This window comes from Antedon mediterranea, chromosome 4 (genome assembly GCF_964355755.1).
Source record: "Antedon mediterranea chromosome 4, ecAntMedi1.1, whole genome shotgun sequence".
In the NCBI taxonomy this organism is placed as follows: Eukaryota; Metazoa; Echinodermata; class Crinoidea; order Comatulida; family Antedonidae; genus Antedon; species Antedon mediterranea.
The window spans coordinates 31,585,572-31,610,432 of NC_092673.1; the positions used below are offsets into that span (position 1 = coordinate 31,585,572).

Here is a 24,861-nt window from a genome sequence, read left to right on the forward strand (position 1 = left end):
TAGCTTTATGCGAGGTAAATGAAATGCACTCACAGATCGGATGTGACCTACAGGCTGTCTGTTGGTATACATATTGTATGAAACATAAAAAAGTACTATGAAACGCTGAAGGTACATATTTCTGTTGTTAAAACATACTTGGAATAAACATACTGCAGTTGTCTACATATATATGTTTATAATGTCTTAAAATTGAATTGTCACCTAAGTTCAATGAAAAACATATTTTAAGTTCCTAAACTTTATTATTAGTCTTCAACTATGTCTATTCTAATAATGCAGCATGTCTATCCAGGTCAATGTCTTTTAGTAGGTGAAGGAATTCTGTCATTTTTCCAGAGAAAAGTCCATTCTTTTCAAGTTCAAACATCAAAGCCCAAACATTTTTAGGTTTACTTTTCACTCCACACACATGTCCAATTTTGGTTTGCTCATCAATACCTATCATGCGTCCAAATTCGATCAACTTTTGACGCTTATCCCAGCAGTCAGGAATTGCTATTTGACTGAATCCAGGAAAGGTTGGTAACAATTGCTTGATCTTTTCCTCGTCCACACCATCCATCCTTCCGATTACAACAGCTTCAAATAGAACATCCACATTTGACCGGCTAATTATTCCAGGAGCTCCAAGTAACTCAAAGAGTTCGAATGGATCATCTTCCCTCTCTATGTCGGTTAGAGTAACTTGTTTGAACATTAAAAGGATGAATTTCAGTAAATTGACTTTATTATGTTCTTCCCACCATGATGACACTTCCACAAGTAGTTTTCGATAGTTACTCTTGGATAGTACTTAAATAAAAAATAAAAAATCTTGTTAGGAATAGCACATTTTTGTCATTAATGCATACAATCTTATTGATTTTGTCAGAATCTTTATTTCTTTCTTTTTATTCTTTCCTCACGTCATATGTTATGTGAGAATAGCAATCGTTGCATAGCGCATATAACATGCTTGTATGTGTGCTTACAAATTTTATAATTAATTTTTGATTATTAAAAACCAGCACATTGCAGACCATTCTAAGCATTTTTTTGATCAACTAAAATATTAGTGCAGTCTATACCTGGCTTAATCGCTTAAATCTATTTTTTTAATTGTTTTTCTGCACACAAAAAAATTAACAGAAAATAAACCAAAAATTATATATTACAGTACAAAATACAAAAAAAGTGCAGTAGGCCAAAGTTTGCTGGCGAATTTTAAGTCATGGCTATCAGATTAAAAAAAAAAAAAAATGAGGGAAGTATAGTAAATGCAATTTCTTTCAATTTTCTCTAAAGAAGAGATATGGCATACATTTTAAAATGAAATAATTTCTTAAAATTTGCTTGCTTGGTTGTCACATAATTACCTACTGATAATCAAACTTACCAGTACCAGCCGACGTCCATGTTGACTTTCTTTTGACAGTACTCAGAGGAACACCTGTAAATGCAAAATTGTAATATTATATTATTGAACTTAAATTGATGACAATTTTACAGTTAATATAAACATGATCAATAAAAAAGTATTTTATGCAATGCAATAGTGTTCCAGGCAGACTAGGGATATTGTATAGATGACCAGACATTAAAAAGTACCTAAAAAAAAGAAAATCCCTATTTAAAATAATATAGATCGCGATGAAATGTTTTGTGGTAGTGTATCTACATATTTTGTGGTTTTATCTATATATAAATTTACGTAAGGGCAAAATTCGGTAAATTGCGCCTTACTTCTAGAATTTGTACTCGATGGTATATAAAGTTGGTTCGTACTTTCGGTACTGATTTTAACCACCTGATGTAACCCTGTTTACTAATTAAATTAAGTTAGATAATTAGTTATTGACGATTAAAACGAATTTAGGTTCAACGATTTGCCCCAAATAGGGGTGTTTTCCGATCGTGGTATACACTGTCTAATGGATGTCCATCTTGAAAAATACCCGCCACAAAAATGCGAGGAGGCTTCGCATTTTCCTATCTCCTCCTACGATAATTGTTTTTAATAGCTGAAAACCGGTTGAACAGCTAGAATACAGCATCATAATGTTGAAGACAGGCCGATTTTCTTTAAAAAATACTATTTTGATAGATTTAATATACGTTTATACAAATGTATTGATTTGCGATGAATGGAACATCCCAATCTCTCAGTCTGCCAGAGTTTGGTTTAACACAAGTAGGTAAATTTATGAGCCCCTGGTTTAACACATACGGTAGGTAAATATATGGGCCCTTTGAGAATAAACTTGCAATACTTTGACAATACTGTAAATACCTCATTTGAATCGAAAATTTCTTACTGTGAATGTTCGTACTGTTAGATGTAATATAAAAATATACAAATAAACTTTATTACTGAGATTGTGGATAGGCTGTACTGTTAGATATATAAACACATTATTATATACAAATAAACTTTATACTGACAGTTCCTTCTCAACGTTTGTATTAATTAATAATTACCAAAAATATAAACGTCGTAGTGGTGTATCGTGACATGTACTTTAATATTTCAATCGATTATGACAGTGACAGTTTTAACAAAGTATTATTTATTAAATCTCAAATGTTTTACTGTATTTAGAGGTATAGTATTTATAGGCCTATAAAACAAGAACAAAATATTTCGTTACTGAGTTGATAAAGAATATATTTAAAAATTGTTCCTCTTTGTACCTATCCGCTTTCCCATCCCTCAACCCTAATGTTACATACAAAACACAAATTGGGTTTCTTTAAATGAGGCCAAATCAAAAATTTGGACTCATTTTGATAAGTTTCTCCTTCGGAAGTAATTCACAGGGTGCTAATTTTAGTTGACTACACAAATCATCGTGTCTATTTATTCGTTTCTGTAAACGAAAATGTATTATAGTCCTGCGGTACGTACATTTGAAATCGCCAGTTTTGCTACGCTGAAATTACTGTGTATTCGAGAACCATCTGTGGGCACGACCTAGATGGTACGCGAGCGAAGCGAGCGTACCATTTAGTTATAATAATTTTTGTTTAAATGATACAAATTTAGACCAAATTTGTAATACGATGAATGTAACTCATAATTAATAATAGGTCCTGTTAATGATCTTGATTTAAGTTTCTGTTCTAACGCTGCCCAAATGAATTATGTCCAATCACCGTCATCCCTTGTTTGAAGAGTACAACTTCCTGTGTTGGGGCTGTCGATTGCGTAGCATTCTGTCACGAACTACAAGATATCATAATTCATTTGTTCCTAGCTCAATCATCAGATATAATAAGACATGCGATAGATAGACTCATAGATTCTCATACCTTGTATTACCATATTTTTTCAAATAGAGGCTATGCTTTAAATAAATTCCCCCCACCTTCCCCCCCCCCCATAAAATATCATTTTGAAAAAACACCCCCCTCGAATCAACATCACAGGGTCTTTATTTATTTCCCCCGAAATAAATAGTTTATACTATACAATCCCTTTTTACAGATATAGGTGTTGTGGAATGGCAACAGTGAGCATTGCTTAATACCCAATGTAACATTATTTTGATATAAAGTTTGCGGTACACCACATTTCCTGAACTTTCTGCATTCCTGGACTTTCTGCATTCTCACTCAGAGGACGACCGAAGACGAAAAAACTCAACAGTCCTTTTCTGAACTATTTACACATGGTGAACCACAAACTTTACATCAACCTATTGATATCGCCATGCAAAACAAAGGTAACATACCTGGATTTGGACTTGCTGTTCCAACTTCACCTGTAACAAATGAAATACACAATAATTAATTCAATGATTCTGCTAGTACTACTACTGGTAAGAGGAATGAAGATATCACAGCTAATAGCAGCATGTTGTAACAATGTATAGATTATCAATAATGATTCTGATAGTACTACTACTGGTAAGAGGAATGAAGATATCACAGCTAATATCAGCATGTTGTAACAATGTATGATTATCAATAATGATTCTGATAGTACTACTACTGGTAAGAGGAATGGAGATATCACAGCTAATAGCAGCATGTTGTAACAATGTATAGATTATCAATAATGATTCTGATAGTACTACTACTGGTAAGAGGAATAAAGATATAACAGCTAATAGCAGCATGTTGTAACAATGTATAGATTATCAATAATGATTCTGATAGTACTACTACTGGTAAGAGGAATGAGGATATCACAGCTAATAGCAGCATGTTGTAACAATGTATAGATTATCAATAATGATTCTGATAGTACTACTACTGATAAGAGGAATGAAGATATCACAGCTAATAGCAGCATGTTGTAACAATGTATAAATTATCAATAATGATTCTGATAGTACTACTACTGGTAAGAGGAATAAAAATATCACAGCTAATAGCAGTATATGTTGTAACAATGTATAGATTATCAATAATGATTCTGATAGTACTACTACTGGTAAGAGGAATGAAGATATCACAGCTAATAGCAGCATGTTGTAACAATGTATAGATTATCAATAATGATTCTGATAGTACTACTACTGGTAAGAGGGATGAAGATATCACAGCTAATAGCAGCATGTTGTAACAATATATAGATTATCAATAATGATTCTGATAGTACTACTACTGGTAGAGAAATGAAGATATAACATCTATTATATAACACCTAAATAAATTCCTGTCATTTGATTGGACGATTGTGGGTCACATGGCGTGCAATAGTACGCACTATTAATAGAACTTTAATTACCAGTACGACAGCACATTATATGTTCAATTGTTATAATAAAAGTAGCAATGTATTTTATAAACTATACTGAAGTGTTTTAGATCATCATCACATTCTGTTATTTCCTTCATCATTTTATTTTTTATTCGATCAAAACCAACAGCGATGAAAACCGCCACTAACATAAATTTGCTACTTAAAATTGTCTATACCAATTTCATTTATGGATAGGAATCACGTTGTCCTTCATCCAGTCATTGGGAATGGTACCGGTTGAGAGGGATAAATTAAACGAGGCCTACCGCAGCAATCATCACTTTGTTTGCCGACCAAATCACTGCCTAGCCTAGCAAATCGTACAATGCCTAGCGCGATCGGTAATACTCTGCCATACGAATTACATGCAGTGGTGTTATGCTTTAATTTTGCTGGGCACTTTTTGCACTCCAGTGCATGATACTTGATAGTGAAAAAATAAGTGCTGTACATCCTTGAACCCATGTTATAATACTAGTTAATTATCATCGACTCCATAAAAGTAAAACATAGGTACAATTTAAATTTTTTTTTAGACAATCTATTTATCTGATATATAATATTTCAATCACCTTGGTCTGGTTTTCTTCTTTTTCTTTCCTTTCCAATTTCATCTGCAAATAAATAAAAAATATTACACTAGGTGAACTTTCTGTAAGTGGACACCCTTGGGTCCAGAAAAGTATCTGCTTATAAAAGTGCCTACTTATGACAGATTCAGCTGATAGTATCAATTGAGTGTTTGTTAAGGGAGGGGAGGAGCACTGCATACAATGTTTAACTATAATCACTTGAGACACAAAGATGAAATTGCCATGCGAGTAATCTACAACAAGCGACAGCTCATCTGAGCTTATCCAATTCTTCACTTGTCATTGGTCAAATTACTATTGTTGTGCCTACGTTCTTGTGTTGCATCCTAGAGATCCAAATAATCGTCATTGAGGGCAGCACAGCATTAACAAAGGCAAATACTTTATTATAATTAAATATCATTGAGTCCATAAAAGTACAACATTTTGCAAAACTTATCTACTTATTTTAATCAATTACCTTCATCTGAATATCTTCTTTTTCTTTCTGTTTCATCTGCAAATAAAATAAAAAATATTAGTTGAACCTCCTGTAAGTGGACACCATTGGGTTAAAGTAAAGTATCTCATGGATGCACACAAAGATGCAATGCACAGCTCATCTGAGCTTATTCACTTGCCATTGGTCAAATTACTTGTTGTGCCTACATTCTTGTGTTGCATTCTAGTGAGCCAACAAATTAAACTCTTCTCAAATAAAAAAAAAAGGTTTATAATATTGAACCTCCAACATTAACATTTTTTTATTCTAAATATCTTGACATTAGTAAATAGATTGTTAATATTTTATTTCATTCTCTAAGTAGAAATTATCAATAATGATTCTGATAGTACTACTACTGGTAAGAGGAAATGTCTGTGAAGTTGGTTACTAGTTCCTAGTTTCTTATTCAAATTCAATTAAAGGGACAGTCACAAATATTAAAAAAACAGATTTTAATACGTAATAACTGTCTAATTGAGTTGTTATTGCATCAACATGTTAGCATGTCAACATTTTTTGCATATTCGCCCTCAACGGCGAATAAGTAACTGGCTTTACGAACGTTATAACACTTGACCTACTTAATTTTTTCAAAATATTTTGGTATGAATCGATGACCTGTTTAAAAAAAATATTTGTGACTGTCCCTTTAATTGAATTTGAATAAGCTACTAGGAACTAGTAACCAACTTCACAGACATTAAGAGGAATGAAGATATCACAGCTAATAGCAGCATGTTGTAACAATGTATAGATTATCAATAATGATCCTGATAGTACTACTACTGGTAAGAGGAATGAAGATATCACAGCTAATAGCAGCATGTTGTAACAATGTATAGATTATCAATAATGATTCTGATAGTAGGCCTACTACTACTGGTAAGAGGAATGAAGATATCACAGCTAATAGCAGCATGTTGTAACAATGTATAGATTATCAATAATGATTCTGATAGTACTACTACTGGTAAGAGGAATGAAGATATCACAGCTAATAGCAGTATGTTGTAACAATGTATAGATTATCAATAATGATTCTGATAGTACTACTACTGGTAAGAGGAATGAAGATATCACAGCTAATAGCAGCATGTTGTAACAATGTATAGATTATCAATAATGATTCTGATAGTACTACTACTGGTAAGAGGAATGAAGATATCACAGCTAATAGCAGCATGTTGTAACAATGTATAGATTATCAATAATGATTCTGATAGTACTACTACTGGTTACATAACTTTTTTGTTAAAATGGACATAACATCAACAATTAACTTCAGGATAGTTCTATAACATACCTTTATTAAGTAGTGTGTTACTTGCTATTGTGCTGAGACGATCTGCAAACCTCTGTATTTTGTCTGGATCATCTGTTAATACTTGCTTCTCCAGATGGAGAACTGCATCCCATACATTGGAGAAGTTATATTTTGTCAAGTCATAGTAAGCAGTAACATAACGTAATGAATCTGGGTCAAACTGATTCAGGGCCTTGAACAGTCGCTTCCTGTACGGTGACAACTTAGCTTTACCAGTATCTCTATTCTGAATGTTGTTGTCTGTAATATACTTTGATACAAGATTTTTGGCCTGTTGGATTTCAGATGTATTTGTAATCTCTAACAGCAAGTTAACATGAAACCTTTGTCTTCAAGTGCATTGAGTAAGTTATGTCCATTGAAATTTTGATTTGTAATGTAACTGACATCCAACTTATCAAATAGTAAGAATCTCAGCCAACGGTATCTATCACCATCAAAGTACCTACTGAGACTAGCTTTTAGGTCTCGAAAATTGTTCAAAGATTCAGAATCTGCCATTGTGTTTCCTGCAAATAAAATTACAGAAAATTACTGAAATACTGAAAAGCTTTATTTGTCCATTATCATAATAAAATAACAATAGAAATTTTTCTTAAAAATTGGCAAATATTAATATGATAAAAAATCATATGAAATGCATATGGACATTTTCGTGTCTCATTATCCAGATATAACAAATGCCCGCTTCTTCTATATCTAACTTGTCTGCTTAATTCTTAAATAATAATGGCTTTACATGTTTTTTTTTTCTTAGCACAACGCTTCTTTGTGCCTTTTTGCTTGCTTTTATGTGTAATTCTTAAATTGTTTAATATTTAAACAGAGGAAGAAAGGGAAATAGTAATCAAAGCCAAGAATACACTACTATTCAACGACAAGACAGCTTGGTGCAAAAAGAACAACACATTCGATGTTACTATGGGTAGCTATGACGGTGCTGAAACATGCGAGTTAATTGGTCTGTTTCTGCTAGCCAAACTAGAACCTAAATACGGTAATAACATAGGATTGTACAGGGATGACGGACTCGCGGCATTTAATGAAACTCCTCATGTTATTGAAAAAAAAAAAAAAGATCTCTGCAGCACATTCAAAGAACATAATCTAAAGATAACGATCGAAGCGAATAAGAAAATTATAAACTAACTAGATGTAACGCTTAATCTCAACGATGGAAGCTATAAGCCTTACTTGAAGGAAAACAACAGACCACGCTACGTTCATTGCAAAAGTAATCATCCAGCATCAATAATTAAGAACATCCCTGAAGGCATAAACAAAAGATTATCAAACATTTCTTCGAATGAAACTGTTTTCAATGAATCAAAGAAACCGTACCAAGAAGCCTTGTATGAAAGTGGATACGACCACAATCTGAAGTACAATCCGACCAATACCAGCGCGCAAAATAGCATGAAGAAGACAAGGAAAAGAAATATCATCTGGTTCAACCCGCCTTACAGTACCAACGTGAAAACCAAAATAGGGCACGAGTTCTTAAAGACTTAGGATTGATGGGTTTACATTATTCAGAGGTGATAGAACGGTTAAATCCGGAAAAAATAGAGGATGTGGTGTTATGGCATATATAAGCGAAAGGTATTGTCACCCAAATAATGTGCATCTAAAGAAAAACAGCTGCTCGCCTAACGTTGAAATAATGGTACTCTCAATACGTCCGTTCTACATACCGAGGGAATTTTCACATGTTGTTTTAGTGGTTGTATACTGTACATACCAAACAAAAATCTGGCCAAGGAAGCACAAAGAGAACTAACCGTAGTTATAGCGGAAATTGAAACGGCTTCCCCTGACGCATATATTGTAATAAATGGAGACTTTAATCATTGTACCCTAAAAAAGAGTAGCGTTTACTATTACCAACATGTGAAGTGCAGCACGCGGGAATCTGTTACCCTTGACGTATGTTATTCAAACGTAAAACACGCATATTTAGCAAGAAAATTGCCGAAACTTGGTAAATCTGACCATAATTTAATTATACTACAACCCAAGTATCGTCCATTAGTACAACGGCAGAAACCCAGGGTAATTACTGTAAAGAAGTGGACTCAAGATGCAATAGAACAGCTGAAATGCGAATTTGAAACTACGGACTGGAGTGTTTTTACGGAAAATTCAAACGGGTCAGACGAGGTAACGGAAGCGGTCAGTGCATATATTAACTTTTGTACTGAAAATGTAATACCAAAAAGGAAAGTAAAAATCTACGGAAACCGTAAACCATGGATAAATAGGGAGGTGACAGATGTTATTAAGAAAAAGAGACAGGCCTTCGATCGAGGTGATGTAAATGAACTAAATAAAATCCAAAAGGAACTTAAACGAGTAATACGTAAAAGTAAACTAAAGTACAAACGTGAAATAGAAGAACATTTTGTAGGTAATGATATGAGTAAGGTTTGGAGGGGAATGAGGCAAATGAGCGGATATGCAAAATCGCCACAAGGAAGTGGAATTGTGTCAAATTTGACTAAACAATATGCTAATGAATTAAATACTTTTTTTAATAGGTTCGATCGCTATAATTTTTCTGATGAACAGATCTTAATCAAAAGTAGGTTGGCCTTACCAGATGAAAGGGGTTTTGACCTTAAGACAAATGCGGATGAAGTTACCAGCCACTTTAAAGGTCTGAAAGCATCCAAATCAGCTGGACCAGACCAAATTCTACCCAAAGTTCTTAAATTATGCGCAACCCAATTGGCAGATATTTTTGTATATATTTTTAACTTGATTTTTGAAACACAAACCTTGCCAGAATCCTGGAAAACGTCATGCATCATCCCAATCCCTAAACGACAAAATATACAGTGTTATAACGATCTTAGACCTGTTGCGCTAACATCCGTCCCAATGAAAGTCTGTGAAAAGATTGTTCTAAAAAGCCTGAAACCATTAGTTGCAGATTTTTTGGACCCACATCAGTTCGCTTATCGGAGAAACAGGAACACTGAAGACGCATTAATATACAAAAATGAAAAAATGTATGCCCGTCTTGACAATTGGAGAACATCCCCGTCTGTTAGGATTATGTACTTCGACTTTAGTTCAGCTTTTAATACCATCCAACCACACATTTTAATTAATAAGTTGTTCGGCATGAATATCCCCAATTTACTAATTTCGTTCGTTTTTAACTTCCTCGTTGGACGTCTCCAGTTTGTTAGGCTAAATCAAAATGTCAGATCGGACATTATTCGGACAAATACGGGAGCACCACAAGGTATTGTACTTGCACCGTTTTTGTTCACATTGTATACGTCAGATTTCCAACCTAGATTCCCGGACTGTCCAGTAATTAAATTTGCAGATGATTCTGCTATGATAGGTTTAATAAAAGAGGATGACGATACAAATTTCAAATCTGAAATAGTTAGGTTTACGAAATACTGTGATGAAAATTTCCTGGAACTTAATGTAGCAAAAACCAAAGAAATGCGAATAGATTTCCGCCGTAAAAAAAGAAGGGAAATTGAGCCTGTCCAGATTAAAGGACATGAGGTAGAAATCGTTAAAACATATAAGTATCTTGGGGTAACGTATGACAATAATTTATCATGGGGAGAGCATGTAGATCAACTAATTAAAAAATTAAATACTAGACTGTACTGTTTGAGGAAAATGAACGTTTTTAGGGTAAGGGAAGAGATACTTACTATGTTTTATTCATCTGTTATTTTTTCAATCTGGGATTATTGCCTATTAGGCTGGGGTGGGAACATAAACAAAGGAGATAAGGGCCGCATATGTAAAGTGTTAGAAAGGGCATTAAGAGTGATTGGCTCGTCGGCGCTGACAGCGGACTCAGTCTACGATTGTCACTACGGAGAACGATTGAAAAATGGTTTACAGGCGGTCATGGAGGAGGAAAGCCACCCCCTTCATTCGGATCTTCTTCGCTGCCACATTGGTAGAAGTGGTAGACTGAGGCCGGTGTTGGCGCGGACGGGTCGATACTCAAATTCGTTTCTCCCAGCTGGGATTAAAAAATTTAACGATGACTTTAAGAGGTAACTACAATAATTTTGATAACAATAATAAATAATATAATATAATAATTAATAAGACACTTTTTAAACCGTTTTTAATGATCTGTATTTTTAACTTAAATATTTTTGAGCTGTAATTTTATGATGTACTTTTTTAATCATTGTGTATTTTTATATTGTTATTCTACATTTTATACTTTATTTTTATACGATATTTTTATACGATATTTTTATGTGATAAGTGAGCAAATGCAATTTCCAGTTTATTTGGACAATAAAAGTTATCTGTATCTGTATCTGTATGAATGTTTTCCACATAACCATGAGCTAAGAAAAATATTTAATAGAAACACCATTACCTATATGAATATCTAACCCACAAAATCGTAATTTGCATAATGAAAATAAGATACACTATCTGTGAGTAGTGCGCATGCTTTATGAAAAATTACACAACAAATAACAATTCATATGAACAATAAAAACATGTATAGTTTAATTTTTTATTTTAAATTGTTTTATTAGCTTGACAATGACAAATCAATTTAAACTGTATATAATGTATATAAACATTTATTATTTTGAAGTTATCAGGTTAAAATTGAAAATTAAAGTAAATGACAAAAAAGTCTACAGGGTACTAGAAAATTAATGAATACAATTTTTTTTGTGGGTGACAATAAATCTTTAATAGATTTCAGTAAACAGGAGTAAATCCGACAGTAGCCCTAGTGCAGTGCCTGTCCTGCCTAATTTAAACTGCAAAATTAACTATCAGTAGTTGTAGTTATTTTATTTGGCTACAATTCTTCAAATGAACTGTAAACTGTAGATTTTAATTCTTTGTAAGAATTGCTTTGTTTAAATTACATGGGTTTCAGTATTTTAGAATATCTGTTTTAAAATGTCATAAATCATATCATATCAACATATTATTTTTGCACATAATTTATGCCACTAGAAGATGCAGTCTCTCAAATTCTGGCAATTTAAACATATGAGGTAAGTTAATAAAAAATGTGTCTTGCACATGCATGTGTACAACACATTATGAATAATTCACGAAAATCTTCAGGAGGCTTTGTCAATTTTGCAATTGTATTGCAATTTGCTGGTGCTGTAATATCAACAAAAATTGATAAATTCATTTTAATTTTTCAGATTCATGATAGACAATGCACCTATAATTTCTTGTTTTATGTGAATAAATAAACTTTAAATGCATTGTTTTAAATGGGTAAAATATTTAAGTAGATAGAAATTGAATATTGGATTCATTCTGCTAGTTTGAATGTTCGTATAGCTTCTTCTATTTTCTTCAATTCGTTTTCTGTCTGCAGCATCTGAAAAAACAAAAGTGATATTCTAAGATACGATTCGAAAATTCTAAACAAGTGGAAAAAACTTCTGTGTTAAAACAGTCTGCGACAAGCATTGAAACCAGATGAAACTGTTTTCACATAAAAGTGATATACCATATTTATTTGCCTCAGGGTGTTTATTCAAGGTGGGTGTTTATTCAAGGGAAGCGTTTATTTTTGTGAGTGCAGTATGGTAACATCTATAAACACATGATCCACAGTGCTTGTTTTATATTTTTAAATAACATTTTATCATTATACTTTAAATAATTAAATGTCATTTTTATATGTTGTATTGTTGTATGTTGTTGTATTAATTGTTATTTTAATATTGTAAATTCAACAATGTTTAATTTGTTGCAATAAAGAATTTAAATTATATAATCAAATAAAAATTCCCCTAGATATAAAAAAATACAAAGTCAAATAATATTGATCAAGAAGTGATTAAATACAGTAAAAATATATATATATAAAAATTCTTGGTAGATTTTAGATCATGTCAATGAATACAACAACAAATAAAAATGTGTAATATTGTTTTATTCGAATTTGATTATATAAAGCATATAAGAATGTGTTGTAATACAATATTGTTGTATTCGAAGGCAGGGGTTGGGGGGGGGGGGGAGGAGGAGGAGGGTCAATTATATAAAGTAGGGCATTTATTCAAATAAATATGATTGTTCAACAGACTATTTCAATATATTAAGTCCTGTCTGCATTTAATCTGTAAATGAGAATTCCATGGTTTCAATATTCAAGACAGTTTTTTCATTACTTTTTCAGGTCCCACACAATGGAATAACCTAGATACAGCCACTATTAACGTTAAATCAATTAAACTTTTTAGAAGAAATATGAAAATGCAATGGTTATCAAAGTATCAGTCAGATGACTGACAATTATTTGCGCAATCTTTAGTTTTTTAGTATTTTATATTGGTTTGTTTTCATTTTTGTTGTTGTTTCTTTTTGCTTGTTTTTTATTTGGGGTCATTATGAGACAAGTATTTTTACTTCTAATCTTGATCCCCTATTTATGGTCTTTTGTTTATCATTAATTGATTATATTGTATGTATTTTGTTTACATCTGTATTGTTATACATTAATGTATTAATTTGACCATATTCACAAATAAATATATATAAATATAAACTGATTTTTCAATTTTTTGCAAGCAGTTTGTGGTATTGTTTACATTGCCTCTATTTGCAAACATGAAAATTGAAGATTAAGTAAATCAGACTTTGAATATGTTATTTTGTAGTTTTAATAAAGTTAATCACTTTCGTAGAAAAAAAATACGAAAAAAAATAATGTTTTCACTTATAAAATGACAAAATAAATGGTTAAATTCAACCAAAAATCCATTGGCTGGCAGCCAATTTGACCATTTTTTGCTTTAAATTACATTTTTTTAATTACAATTACAATTAATAACCTTTTCAGAGTTCGTTGTTCTAACTTTCTCGGGAACTTTACTTTCGTAGTCGGCTTTGGCCATTGTTTCTTGTAGTTTTGTGTTTTGCTCCATCAACCGCTGTTTCTTCTGCTCCAACTTTCCAATTTCTTTACCAACATCAACAATACCCTATAATCAAAGAAATCACCAAAAAACAGTAAAATAATAAATATCTGAATGAGAAAAAAACATTATTGATAGATTGATTCATAATACAGTATCTTTAATCGTATGAATATTTTTATTTAATGGATCTTTCTGATACACTGGGCAGGGAAAGTGAGCCGAATCTTTGGACTCTGGATAACAACCTGTATTAAAAAGAAAAGATTAAATATATATAAATACACAGGGTTAAATATCAGATGAGAAAGAAAAAATAGACAGTAGAAACTTTTACGTATAAATGATTGATGGCATCATTTCTTAGTAATTTATTACAAAAATAGTGTTATTTTCTTACACTGAGGGTACAATTTAACAACAACTACAGTAGCTAGTGACCGCTGCATGCTGGAAGTAAAGTAGGCAAACATGGCAGCCTTAAATTAACTACGACCTATGTAATTGGGGGTCAATTTAAGGGCAAATTAACGAAAACCCATGTTTTACATATATCTTTCGGTCCCGTAAAATACTGTATGTATAAGTGTGTTTTTAACCTTATGTGAATCTAATGTGTACCTTTAACATCAGGTGAATCTGGCACTTATCCGACACAGTCATCATGGCGCATCCAACTGGAGGTTGTTCGTTAATGAGCGTTTTGACATTGGATGAGTAGGTCAATGTTTTAATTGTGTCTGTGAACTCCTTAACCAGAGTCACAACATTTTCATCGGAAGTTTCCAAGTAAACTATAAAAAAAAACAAAAACAATAAAATATCATATACCAAAATATAATATTGTTGTGGGTGATAAGCTCACCTATCTTGAACACAAAATCGGGTAAGACTTATGTAAGGACCAACAAATTTATTTATTGTAGTTTCACATCAGTATATATCTGCGTAAAGTTGTGCATCAGTACAATAAAGCATTCCCACTAGATACGCAATGCAGCATTGATGCAAAGTGCTGTATTGTGTAATCAAAAGTGGGAACCGACGACGGAACAGTGTGCAAACATCGCAGGTTTATTTCACAAAGACAGGGACAAGCACAATTATTGGAAGGGCATTTTCTTATGTTGCATAGGTTATGTTACGTTGAACTAAGCATTAGTAAAATGGTTCAAATATATTTTTATGCACAAAAAATTTATTATTTTATTTTTAGGAACAGAAATAACCATAGATGGAATAAGGGCTTTGCTCTAAATTACAGTTTCGTCGGGAAAATAATTTTTTTTCTCAATCTAATTTTTAGTCAAAGTAAATACTATTATGTGACATAAAAATTTCATATTTAACAGAAAGATAATTTTTTCAGGTATTTTTTTACTGGTATTCTTAAATAGCTTTAAAAAGGTGTTGGTTTTCTGGAAAATAAGAAATTACTAGTACGTACCATCTGCCTTTGTTTTGACAAGATTATAGTCTGCTCGAAGTGATCTTATTTGTTTGATAACAGACTGGACAAACTCAACATCTGTGTCTAACTTCTCATTGCTGAAAGGGCACTGAAACCAAAATGATAGCACACGGGTTATAAATGATAGCACACAGGTTATAAATGATAGTCTGCTCGAAGTGATCTTATTTGTTTGATAACAACCTGAACAAACTCAACATCTGTGTCTCTCATTGCTGAAAGGGCACTGAAACCAAAATGATAGCACATAGATTATAATGGTACTACAATTGAGATAATTTAATCTTAGTTTGTAAAATGTTTAAGTAAACTAGAAATGACACATGTATCCCAGGATGGGCTTATACCTGTATGGAGAAATCCCTTACATCTTTAGTTTCTGAGTATCATGTAACACATATACCCCAGGGTGGGCTTAAACCCGAATCAGTATAAAATGTAACAATAGAAATTCCTTACATCTTTAGTTTCTAGATATTGAGTGGCACATATACCCCAGGGTGGGCTTAAACCTGATTCAGTACATAATTATGTATATCAAGTAAGCCCCTTTCTCACAGATGTGCCTGCAATATACCGGTACAGTGCTGGCGTCGTGCCGGTATCGTTACCGGCATATACCCATTCTCATCGGACTATCGTGCCGGAAATATAACCGGTATATACCGGCTTTCTGTGAGAAAGGAGTCGGGCATATTCGGCCAATAAAAAGTCTCTGACAAAATAATTATTGAGGGCGTCCTTTATTGTTATTATTTTTGTCTAGCGATGATATGGCGGCGAATGTCAAGTTACAGATTATTATCTTCCTTTATAGCATATTTATGCAATACATGCTATGTACAGTATATTGTGCATATATTATACAGGTATAGCAATTAATTTGCCGTCATCGGCAATCTGTAAAACACCTTAGAAGGCTGTAGGCCTACAATTTACAAGGCGACGAAAGGTCAGGCACCAACAAACAAAGAGCCAAGCCTAATGCCATGGCCTAGCCTAGCGGCCTATAGATTATGCTACAAATTTCTTCTTGTCCCCTTATTTTAAGCAGCTCTCTTATCTCATTATCCCTCCAGTTCGACATTATTATTGTTAATTGAATTGAATAGGCGCCAAAGTGATACACTTGACTGCGCAAGGTGTCAAAGCCTCGACGAGGAACCCCGGAATATAACGGCGATACGTTCTCACAGAATGCCCGTCTGGCATTGCGGGGAATATCCCTAGAATATTACTAGGTCTGAAGCAGGTCATGTCGATGCCGGCATGGTGCCGGCATGATGCCAAGACGACCCGTTCTCACAGAAAACCATACCGGCATGGTAATGGTATATTCCCGCAATATTCCTGGCACACAACTCTGTGAGAAAGGGGCTGTAGTGTAATACAGAGAAATCTCTTACATCTTTAGTTTCTGGATATCGTGTGATGCATATACTAGGCGATTCTCCAGCAGTTCGTCGTGGTAACCGTTGGAAGAGTTCTTCCGAGATGAATGGCATGAACGGGCTAATGAGTCTAAGGCCGATATCAAGGCACGTATACAGAACCTGGCGGACAGAGTCAACACGCGCTTCATCACCGCTTTGTACAACAGGCTTCATGTATTCCTAGTAAAATAATAATACATAGAGTATTGTATTAGAACTCATATAAGGGGGAAGGGGGGCGGAAACCCAAAAAATAATAGGGTGTCCCCAGAGAAGGGGTTGGCCGTAGTAGTAAAACACCTTAATAGGAGGTATCCCGAAAGTCATAGGTGTAATTGTGTACCTTGAGTTACTGTAGTCTTGTGTAAAATTAATATATTATTTTTATATTTGTTATCCAGCGTTTCCCTAAAACTGGTTTTTCTGGAGTAAGTTGGTTACCAACAGAATGAAGCATGATGGTGTTACATAATGAACAATTGCCTAGTAGAAGTAAGCAAGGTCTGCTCATTTAATAACATTAAACAAAGGGTATAGATTGATTTCATACATAGTTTATTCCCAATGAAAATAAAATATCAACCTAGCACAAGACTACAGTAATTCAAGGTAGACTATTACAATTTTAGATGTAGTAACATATTTATTTTTTTTCTAAACTTACAATAGAAATAGAACAGTCTTTTAGATAAAATCTTTACATCTCAACGATTACAAGCATCGTCTTATATAAGTCAAAGATGCTCTCCAGGTGGAATGACATTCGAAGATGAGTAGTAGTATTAGTCTTGTTTATTTTTAATTAGGTTATATGTAATTTTACTTTCTATGAACCAGAGATTCCGAAAAAAAAATATTGAATGAATGAATGAATGAATAAGTGCATTCAAACAAACAAATCTAATTATATTTTGAAATATATAAATATAGAACACTTACCAAATAATAATCGCATAATTCGTACTGCCAAAAGTGATGTATAGCAGTGGTGATGGAGGAGAAATCAAACAGAGGCCAACCAACTTCACACACTTGTACAGCATTTGACAACCGGCTTAAAATCCACAGATCCATGGGGCCTTCAAGACCACACAGCTACAATAAAAATATTGATTCATTAACAGGAGTTAGCAGCTTGGGATAAACCAGTCATTTGTTATTCTAAAGCTGATAGTACAGAGCTTTAGATTATTCTCCCTTCTATTCTAATAAAGTTATGAAATATTAAAAACTGTAATACTTTTACTATACTTAAAGTTTCAATCACAACTGTCTATTTGGAAACAACTTAAAAACCTTGAAAAATATTTTATTCCATTTGAAATATAAAAACATGCACATCCACACTGCAATGATTGAAAATTTTAAATAAGCAAAATTGCATTTATATTATAACTAGATAATTCAATCATTTATAATATACCTCAAATTTAGCTTTAGGTTTGAAATTGTCTCCAAGAGTAATCGTTGCAAACCGAGTAGCATTCCACATCTTGTTGCAGAAATGACGATAACCGAGAACACGCATAACATCCAGGTTGATGTCGCGACCTTGTGCAGTGTACGCACACAGCGCAAAACGGAGTGCGTCTGTACCGCATTCTGGTATTCCGTTTGGATAGTCACTCTTCTGTCCGTCCTTGGCACGTTGCACTTCTTTTGGATCCAAGTTTCCTTGCTCAAGAAATTTGTGAAGACCCTGTAGACAAATTAGTGAAACCAGTGACCATATTCACCAATCACACTTAAGTGAGATATTTTGTGAAGACCATGTAGACAAATTAGTGAAACCAGTGACCATATTCACCAATCACAGTTAAGTGAGATATTTTGTGAAGACCATGTAGACAAATTAGTGAAACCAGTGACCGTATTCACCAATCACAGTTAAGTGAGATATTTCCCTTAAATATTAAGTATTTCACTTAACTCAATAAATATTTAACTATTTCCCTTAAATTGTATTCATTTAGATAGGATATTTTTAAAATTTTAATGGCAAGTGTTTCCCTTAGCCTAAGTATGAATGGTGAATACGGCCACAAACACTCAAACAATATTGTATTTACTAAAAATTAAAACAAAGGTGCAGTGAACTTGTTTGGGTAGAGCAAATTATAATGTTAAAAATAAACGTTGTGTTTCTATTTAACTTTCATGCAAGTGTACAATTTGATGACATTAAACAATGATTTATCTTAACATACACCATAATGCTAGCTCATTAAATTCTATACTAATCATGTAGTTATTTTGAAGTTGTATCATTTCATCAGCTTGACTGTGAATGAGTATACATGAATAAAATAACGCACCTCTAAAGTTATTCCCTTGATGACATCAACCGGGTCGATGACGTTACCCAACGACTTGCTCATCTTACGTCCATGCGCGTCACGGACCATCGCGTGAAGGTAAACTTGCTTAAATGGTAATACTCCATTGAGCTTCAGGCTCATCATTACCATACGAGCTACCCAGAAAAATAGGATGTCATGGCCGGTCTCGAGGAGCGCGCCGGGGTAAAACGTTTTGAGGTCCAGGGTCTGAATTTAAAAAATTGAAATACATTAGATTAGCTAAACGTAGAATTCAATTATTTGTCACTGTCAACTTATTGTGTATGTGTGTGGTATTATAAGCCTCTGACTTTTGAAAACAAAATTAATAAAATGCAGAGACTAACTTTAAGATAAATCTTCTTTTTTTAATGTTGTGCATTTTAGCAAACAAATCATTTATTAACCAAACATCATTTAAAAAGTTTTACTATGTTACAGCTACGTTAAGTGGTGCATCGTAAAAACGAAAAAAGAGCATGCTCACAATGACTTATTTATTCAAAGGTTGCGTATTCAAGCGGCGTATCGTGAAAACTGAATTGTTATTAGCCTAAATATTTTGCTGAAAAATATCACAATTTTAAAATTCTTGATGGTTCTGAGATTCCTCTGTCTCATGGAACCCTAACTCTACATCCTTCACTTATTTTTAAAAAGAAAACAAACCTGATCTGGCCAGCCAAAGATTGAAAATGGAAAAATACCAGATGAAAACCATGTATCTAATACATCCTCATCTAAAACACAAATACAAAAATATTAAATTCATTATTATAATAATTAAAGTTGCTACAGCTTGCACTCGAGTGAATGATTTGTGGAAGGAAGAGCAGGGGAAGACCAAGGAGATCGTGGATGAATGACAAAGAGTGGACTGAACTGGGAACCTACACTGAAGTCAAACGGATGGCAGAGGACAGGGACAATTGGGGGGTCATGATTGCCAACCTTCGGATCGAAGATGGCACATGAATGAACAAATATAATAATAATTGTACAAATGTAAATCAGCAAAATATTTAAATAAGGCAACTTAATTTTTTTTTTATGGAAAAAAAGTTACCTAATAAATGAATTACCTTGTTCTAGTTGAATCTTTTCTTTAGAAACATTAAATCTGGTTGCCGCTTTTTCCAGCGCTTCTTCTCTTGTGGTGGCGCTTACCCAATAGTTGTTATCTGTGTCCTATAAAGCAAATTAATAAACTATGCATTTGTTTAACATATTAAAAATAAAATCATAACACATCAAAAAACGTATCACTTTTCAACTTACTTTCAATTTTGGATGTCATGAAAATTCATTACTAATTTATAATTATAAAAAATGACCAATTGATATTGATGAATATAGATGTTTTTCCCTTTTGAAAAATGTACTAGTTTTCAATAGGGCATCTGAATAAGATGTCTAAAGCGTGTTTTCCTGTCAACGTTAGTCGACGCTATCGTTATCGATGATCATCTACGTAAACATTGAAATGTTAACGATTTACAGGAAAAGGTACTCACTATTGTCATCATTTCAACTTGATCGTTTTCAAACGATCATCGTTGAACTGTTAACTATCAACAACGATAGCGGCAAATAACATCGACAGGAAAACAGGCTTAACTTAGCTACTATGTAGTACTGTAGTTAAATTGTCATAATTATTGCTTTTACAAACCTCTCCTCGTGGAACACTGCTGTCATTTACAGTCACAAAGTATGCTGGGATACGGTGACCCCACCACAGTTGCCGAGAGATGCACCAATCCCTATGATCAGAGGAAATTAAAGAGATAATCATTTATATCACGTCAAGATAATGAAGAGCCATCTTCTGAACAAGAAATGAATATCAACTCTAAAAGGAAGAAGTTATTGAAGAACACTATTTATAGGTTACATAAATATGCATAAAAAACAGTAAGAAATATTACATTAGGATTAGATTAGTAGATTTTTCTCAGCCTGCTGCAAAAAATGTACTTAATATTTTGTATATACAAGACAAAATGGACTAAAATGATACAGGATGATTTGTAAACTGTATTGAGACACCTGGCCCACAACAGAAATAAATGACACACTATGTCTACTGATGATGAAGCGTATTGAATATAGGATGACAAACAAAAAATCATAAATTTATTTTGGCTGAGAGACTAGTAAATGTGTGTACACTCACCTGCTGTTCTTTAACCACTGGTTCCATGTTTTTATATGCATATCAGGGATGATCTCCAAATCTCCATCTTCAACTGCTTTCACAGCAGCAGCAGCCATTTCAGTGCAGTTTACAAACCATTGAGATTTTACCAGTGGTTCTACAATGTCCTTTGAACGACTAAAAACACAAATCATAAAACTCAGTGTTAATAATACATTCATGTAGAAAGTCAAAATAGAAATATAAAACATACATTTAAAACTCTATCTACACTATCAAACTAGTTTGACAAAAACTGTTTGATGTGCCTAAATATATTGTAATTTTTTAGATGTTTTTATATGAATGGTTTTATGCTATATTTGTTTTTATAGTGTTTTCTTTGTTATTATGACGAGCAATGAATTTCCTTTTTGAGGATCAATAAAAGTTATCTTATCTTATCTTATCTTATATGGTAGTGATATGACATCATCATGTCCACATATGGGCACATCAGATTTTTTTGTTACATAATAAAGTTTGATAGTGTAGACAGAGCTTCCCTTTGCAAAAAAACCGTATACGAACGTATACGATTTACATACGTTTCGTATATGTTTCGTATAGGAAGTCCACTTCGTATACGAAACGTATACGTCAATTCGGAAGTTCCTGCCCGCATAATAAACATATACGAACCGTATACGATCATTTATAAACAATTTCCTAATTATACGATCCGTATACGACGACGCGTGTATACAAACTGCATCGTATTACCAAGCGAAAAGGGACTGTCCCTCTTTTTACAAGACGACGATGGCAGGAGCATCTTGACTTCAATAATTAGTGTACAATTTGTTTTTTTTTTCAGTCGGTATATGTACATTAAATAAATAAATAAATATTAAATTGGGCCCGCAGTATATTCAATTTAAAACTAGTAAGTAAAATCCATAAATTACGATTTAATAAAAATGTAGAATACATGTGGCTCCCTATTATATATATGGAATATGGAATTCTAGCTAGCTAGGCTATAGGCATATTGTATTGATGGAGTAAGAGCAGTTTTCTGTTTGGGCTCATGCCTATTACTTGCTCCTGGCAAGATGAATTGTAATATATTTACTTTTGCCGAATAAATATTATTATTATTATTAATTGTATATATCGAATATGCAGTATATAGCTACTGCAGCAGCTCTAGTAAACTAAGAGTAACTAGGCCTGGGAAAAATACGCCAAGGAAAAGAGTCTGTGGTACACTCATTGTGAAAATAAGCTAGCTAGCTAGCTTTCCCCCATATATTAGATTTGGTTATATTGTATTATTTTAATAACCTACTCTAGCTAGTAGTATATCAACAACGGTGAAATGGAAATACGATGCATTATGGATATCATCGTTGCAGAGTTAGGGGGTGCCAACAAAACATTCAACAGCCAGAAATACAAAAAAGAAGCTCCGACGTTTTAGAGCATTTTACTATTTTAGGCATACAGAACTAATTGCTGTAAATTTCCTAGAGTTGTCACTGATAAATACAATTTAACATAACCTACATATAACTTAAAAAATCCAAATGATAAATTGTACGTGAACGCAGTAAAACCAACCAGTTAAATGTTTGTTAAATAATTATTTTACATCTCCCTGGTAAAATGGTACCCTACGCCCCCATTTTTATGCCTCCATCATTGATAAGCAGAGCGGTATTTAATTATTTTTATTATTTAATTCGTAAATTTAAAAAAAAATCGTTAATATAAATATGTGAACCTTTTTGTATATGCGCGGGCGCGATACTATTTAATAAGATAGGCTTTATATCATATCATTGGCGTGGAGTGGTAAACAACTATGAGCCTAGTTGATACCGCCTGGTAACTACGTATTGACGTTTTACTATAATATTTAATATGCACTGTTAGTGTTACTTTAAAAAGGATATAATAAAACTGTGTACAATATCAGTAGGTAATAGTTTTTTTGTGCCCCCTCTGTACACACGCCTGCCGGCTATTTGTTTATCATTTTAATGAAGTAGTACAAGTCTAACTCCAAATAAAGATATAGAACACATTTTGAGAATTCAAAGTGTTGATCTTTTTTAAGAATCTGATATTACCATGAATCATCTTTTTACATAATATACAGCATAAGCATGTACAATCTAATTTAATTGTCACACAATTGAATTAACAAAGGACAAGGATTTCAAATAAACTGTTACAAATAAACAATTATTAATGAAATAGTTGGGGTATTGTTGGGTCCATGGGAAATCAACAATGTTTAGTAGACTTATTTAATTTGTTATTTAAAGTTGAGGGTAGTTATTTTTTAAACATATTGGAATACCATGAAAATAAAGAAAGATATGTTTTATGATTTCTTAATCACCAAGCAGAAATACCGCTGAGATAAATGAAAGCAATTCAATCTGTTTGCTACCGGGAATAAATTGAGATTCGATATAATTGTATTTACTATCACCACTATAATTGTGTTTTGTTTTTTTTCCTCGGCGGAAGTGATCGACTTCATATTCAAAATCCGAATGTATTCATCGTTAAATAATAATTATTATTATTATACAATGACCCCACTTCTGTTTTGGGTCATGGTTTTCCTCTTCGGCATTATTTGCCGAATTATTGTTACTCCATCTCCATTGCTACAACACACGTCGCGGAATAATATCGCTTAACATAACGATGTAATTTGACCACCCAAAGCTCGCACGTGGATGGCATGACGAATTGAGAGGATCGAACGACGTATCCGATGATTCACCCGATGATATGCATGATTGGCCACCAGGGAGCCGAGTCGACCACGAGTTGGAACTGCAGGCAACCGAGCAACGCTCGGTCGTCGTCGGCGGCTGCACTTACTGACCTCTGTCATATTTTATAAAGAAAAACTGCAAACAACATCGTCGATTTGTGAATGGCCCCTTGTTTTTTCTAGGCCTACCTAGTAGTTATACCTGTTTAGCGTATTTTATTTACTTGCGAAAAACGTTGTTTGAATTTTATCGGTAGCCTAGGCTATCTAATAAATATAGAAATAAATATGATCTTATTTATGTACTAGCTCCTACTACTTACTAATAATACTACTAGGCCTAGACTAGGTCTATCTACTAATGGTTGGTGCTAGCTAGGCCTAGGCCAGAGCCTACGTACGTATTTGTTGTAATGACAATTTAAATGTTTTATTTAGCTCTATTCTACTCATTACTGCTATTATAATTCATAAAATGGCCTAGTTTGTTCGTATATGATTCGTATACGTCCCGTATACGATATTCTTATCATGAATAAACAACTTATATGTTACGTATGCTAAACGTATACGACGCCAACTCTTTGTGGAGCAACAGAGTGGAAATAATGTAAACAGTGAAATCGTATACGATCCGTATACGTCGTAT

General features: G+C 33.2%; 1 protein-coding gene and 1 long non-coding RNA gene across 3 annotated transcripts in view; both read right to left on the minus strand.

Annotated features, from left to right (window-relative positions):
• Nucleotides 1-679: 679 nt before the first annotated feature.
• LOC140046715 (uncharacterized) lies at nt 680-3,745 on the minus strand. Its single transcript, XR_011844827.1, has 3 exons — nt 3,714-3,745; nt 1,379-1,432; nt 680-795 (listed from the first exon to the last, which is right to left on the minus strand). It is a non-coding gene; the product is annotated as an uncharacterized lncRNA (long non-coding RNA).
• A 7,902-nt stretch (nt 3,746-11,647) lies between these two features.
• Nucleotides 11,648-24,861, minus strand: part of LOC140047297 (valine--tRNA ligase-like) — a 62,334-nt gene continuing 49,120 nt past the window's right edge. For both annotated transcript variants that reach the window (XM_072092228.1, XM_072092227.1), the window contains 12 exons: nt 21,455-21,613; nt 20,951-21,041; nt 20,361-20,466; nt 19,948-20,018; nt 19,255-19,485; nt 18,363-18,638; nt 17,879-18,034; nt 16,913-17,119; nt 15,483-15,594; nt 14,657-14,829; nt 13,952-14,101; nt 11,648-12,489 (listed from right to left, as the gene is read on the minus strand). In XM_072092228.1, the coding sequence (XP_071948329.1) occupies nt 12,421-12,489; nt 13,952-14,101; nt 14,657-14,829; nt 15,483-15,594; nt 16,913-17,119; nt 17,879-18,034; nt 18,363-18,638; nt 19,255-19,485; nt 19,948-20,018; nt 20,361-20,466; nt 20,951-21,041; nt 21,455-21,613 (1,801 nt within the window). In that variant the 3' untranslated portion in view covers nt 11,648-12,420. The remainder of the gene's footprint in view (nt 12,490-13,951; nt 14,102-14,656; nt 14,830-15,482; nt 15,595-16,912; nt 17,120-17,878; nt 18,035-18,362; nt 18,639-19,254; nt 19,486-19,947; nt 20,019-20,360; nt 20,467-20,950; nt 21,042-21,454; nt 21,614-24,861) is intronic.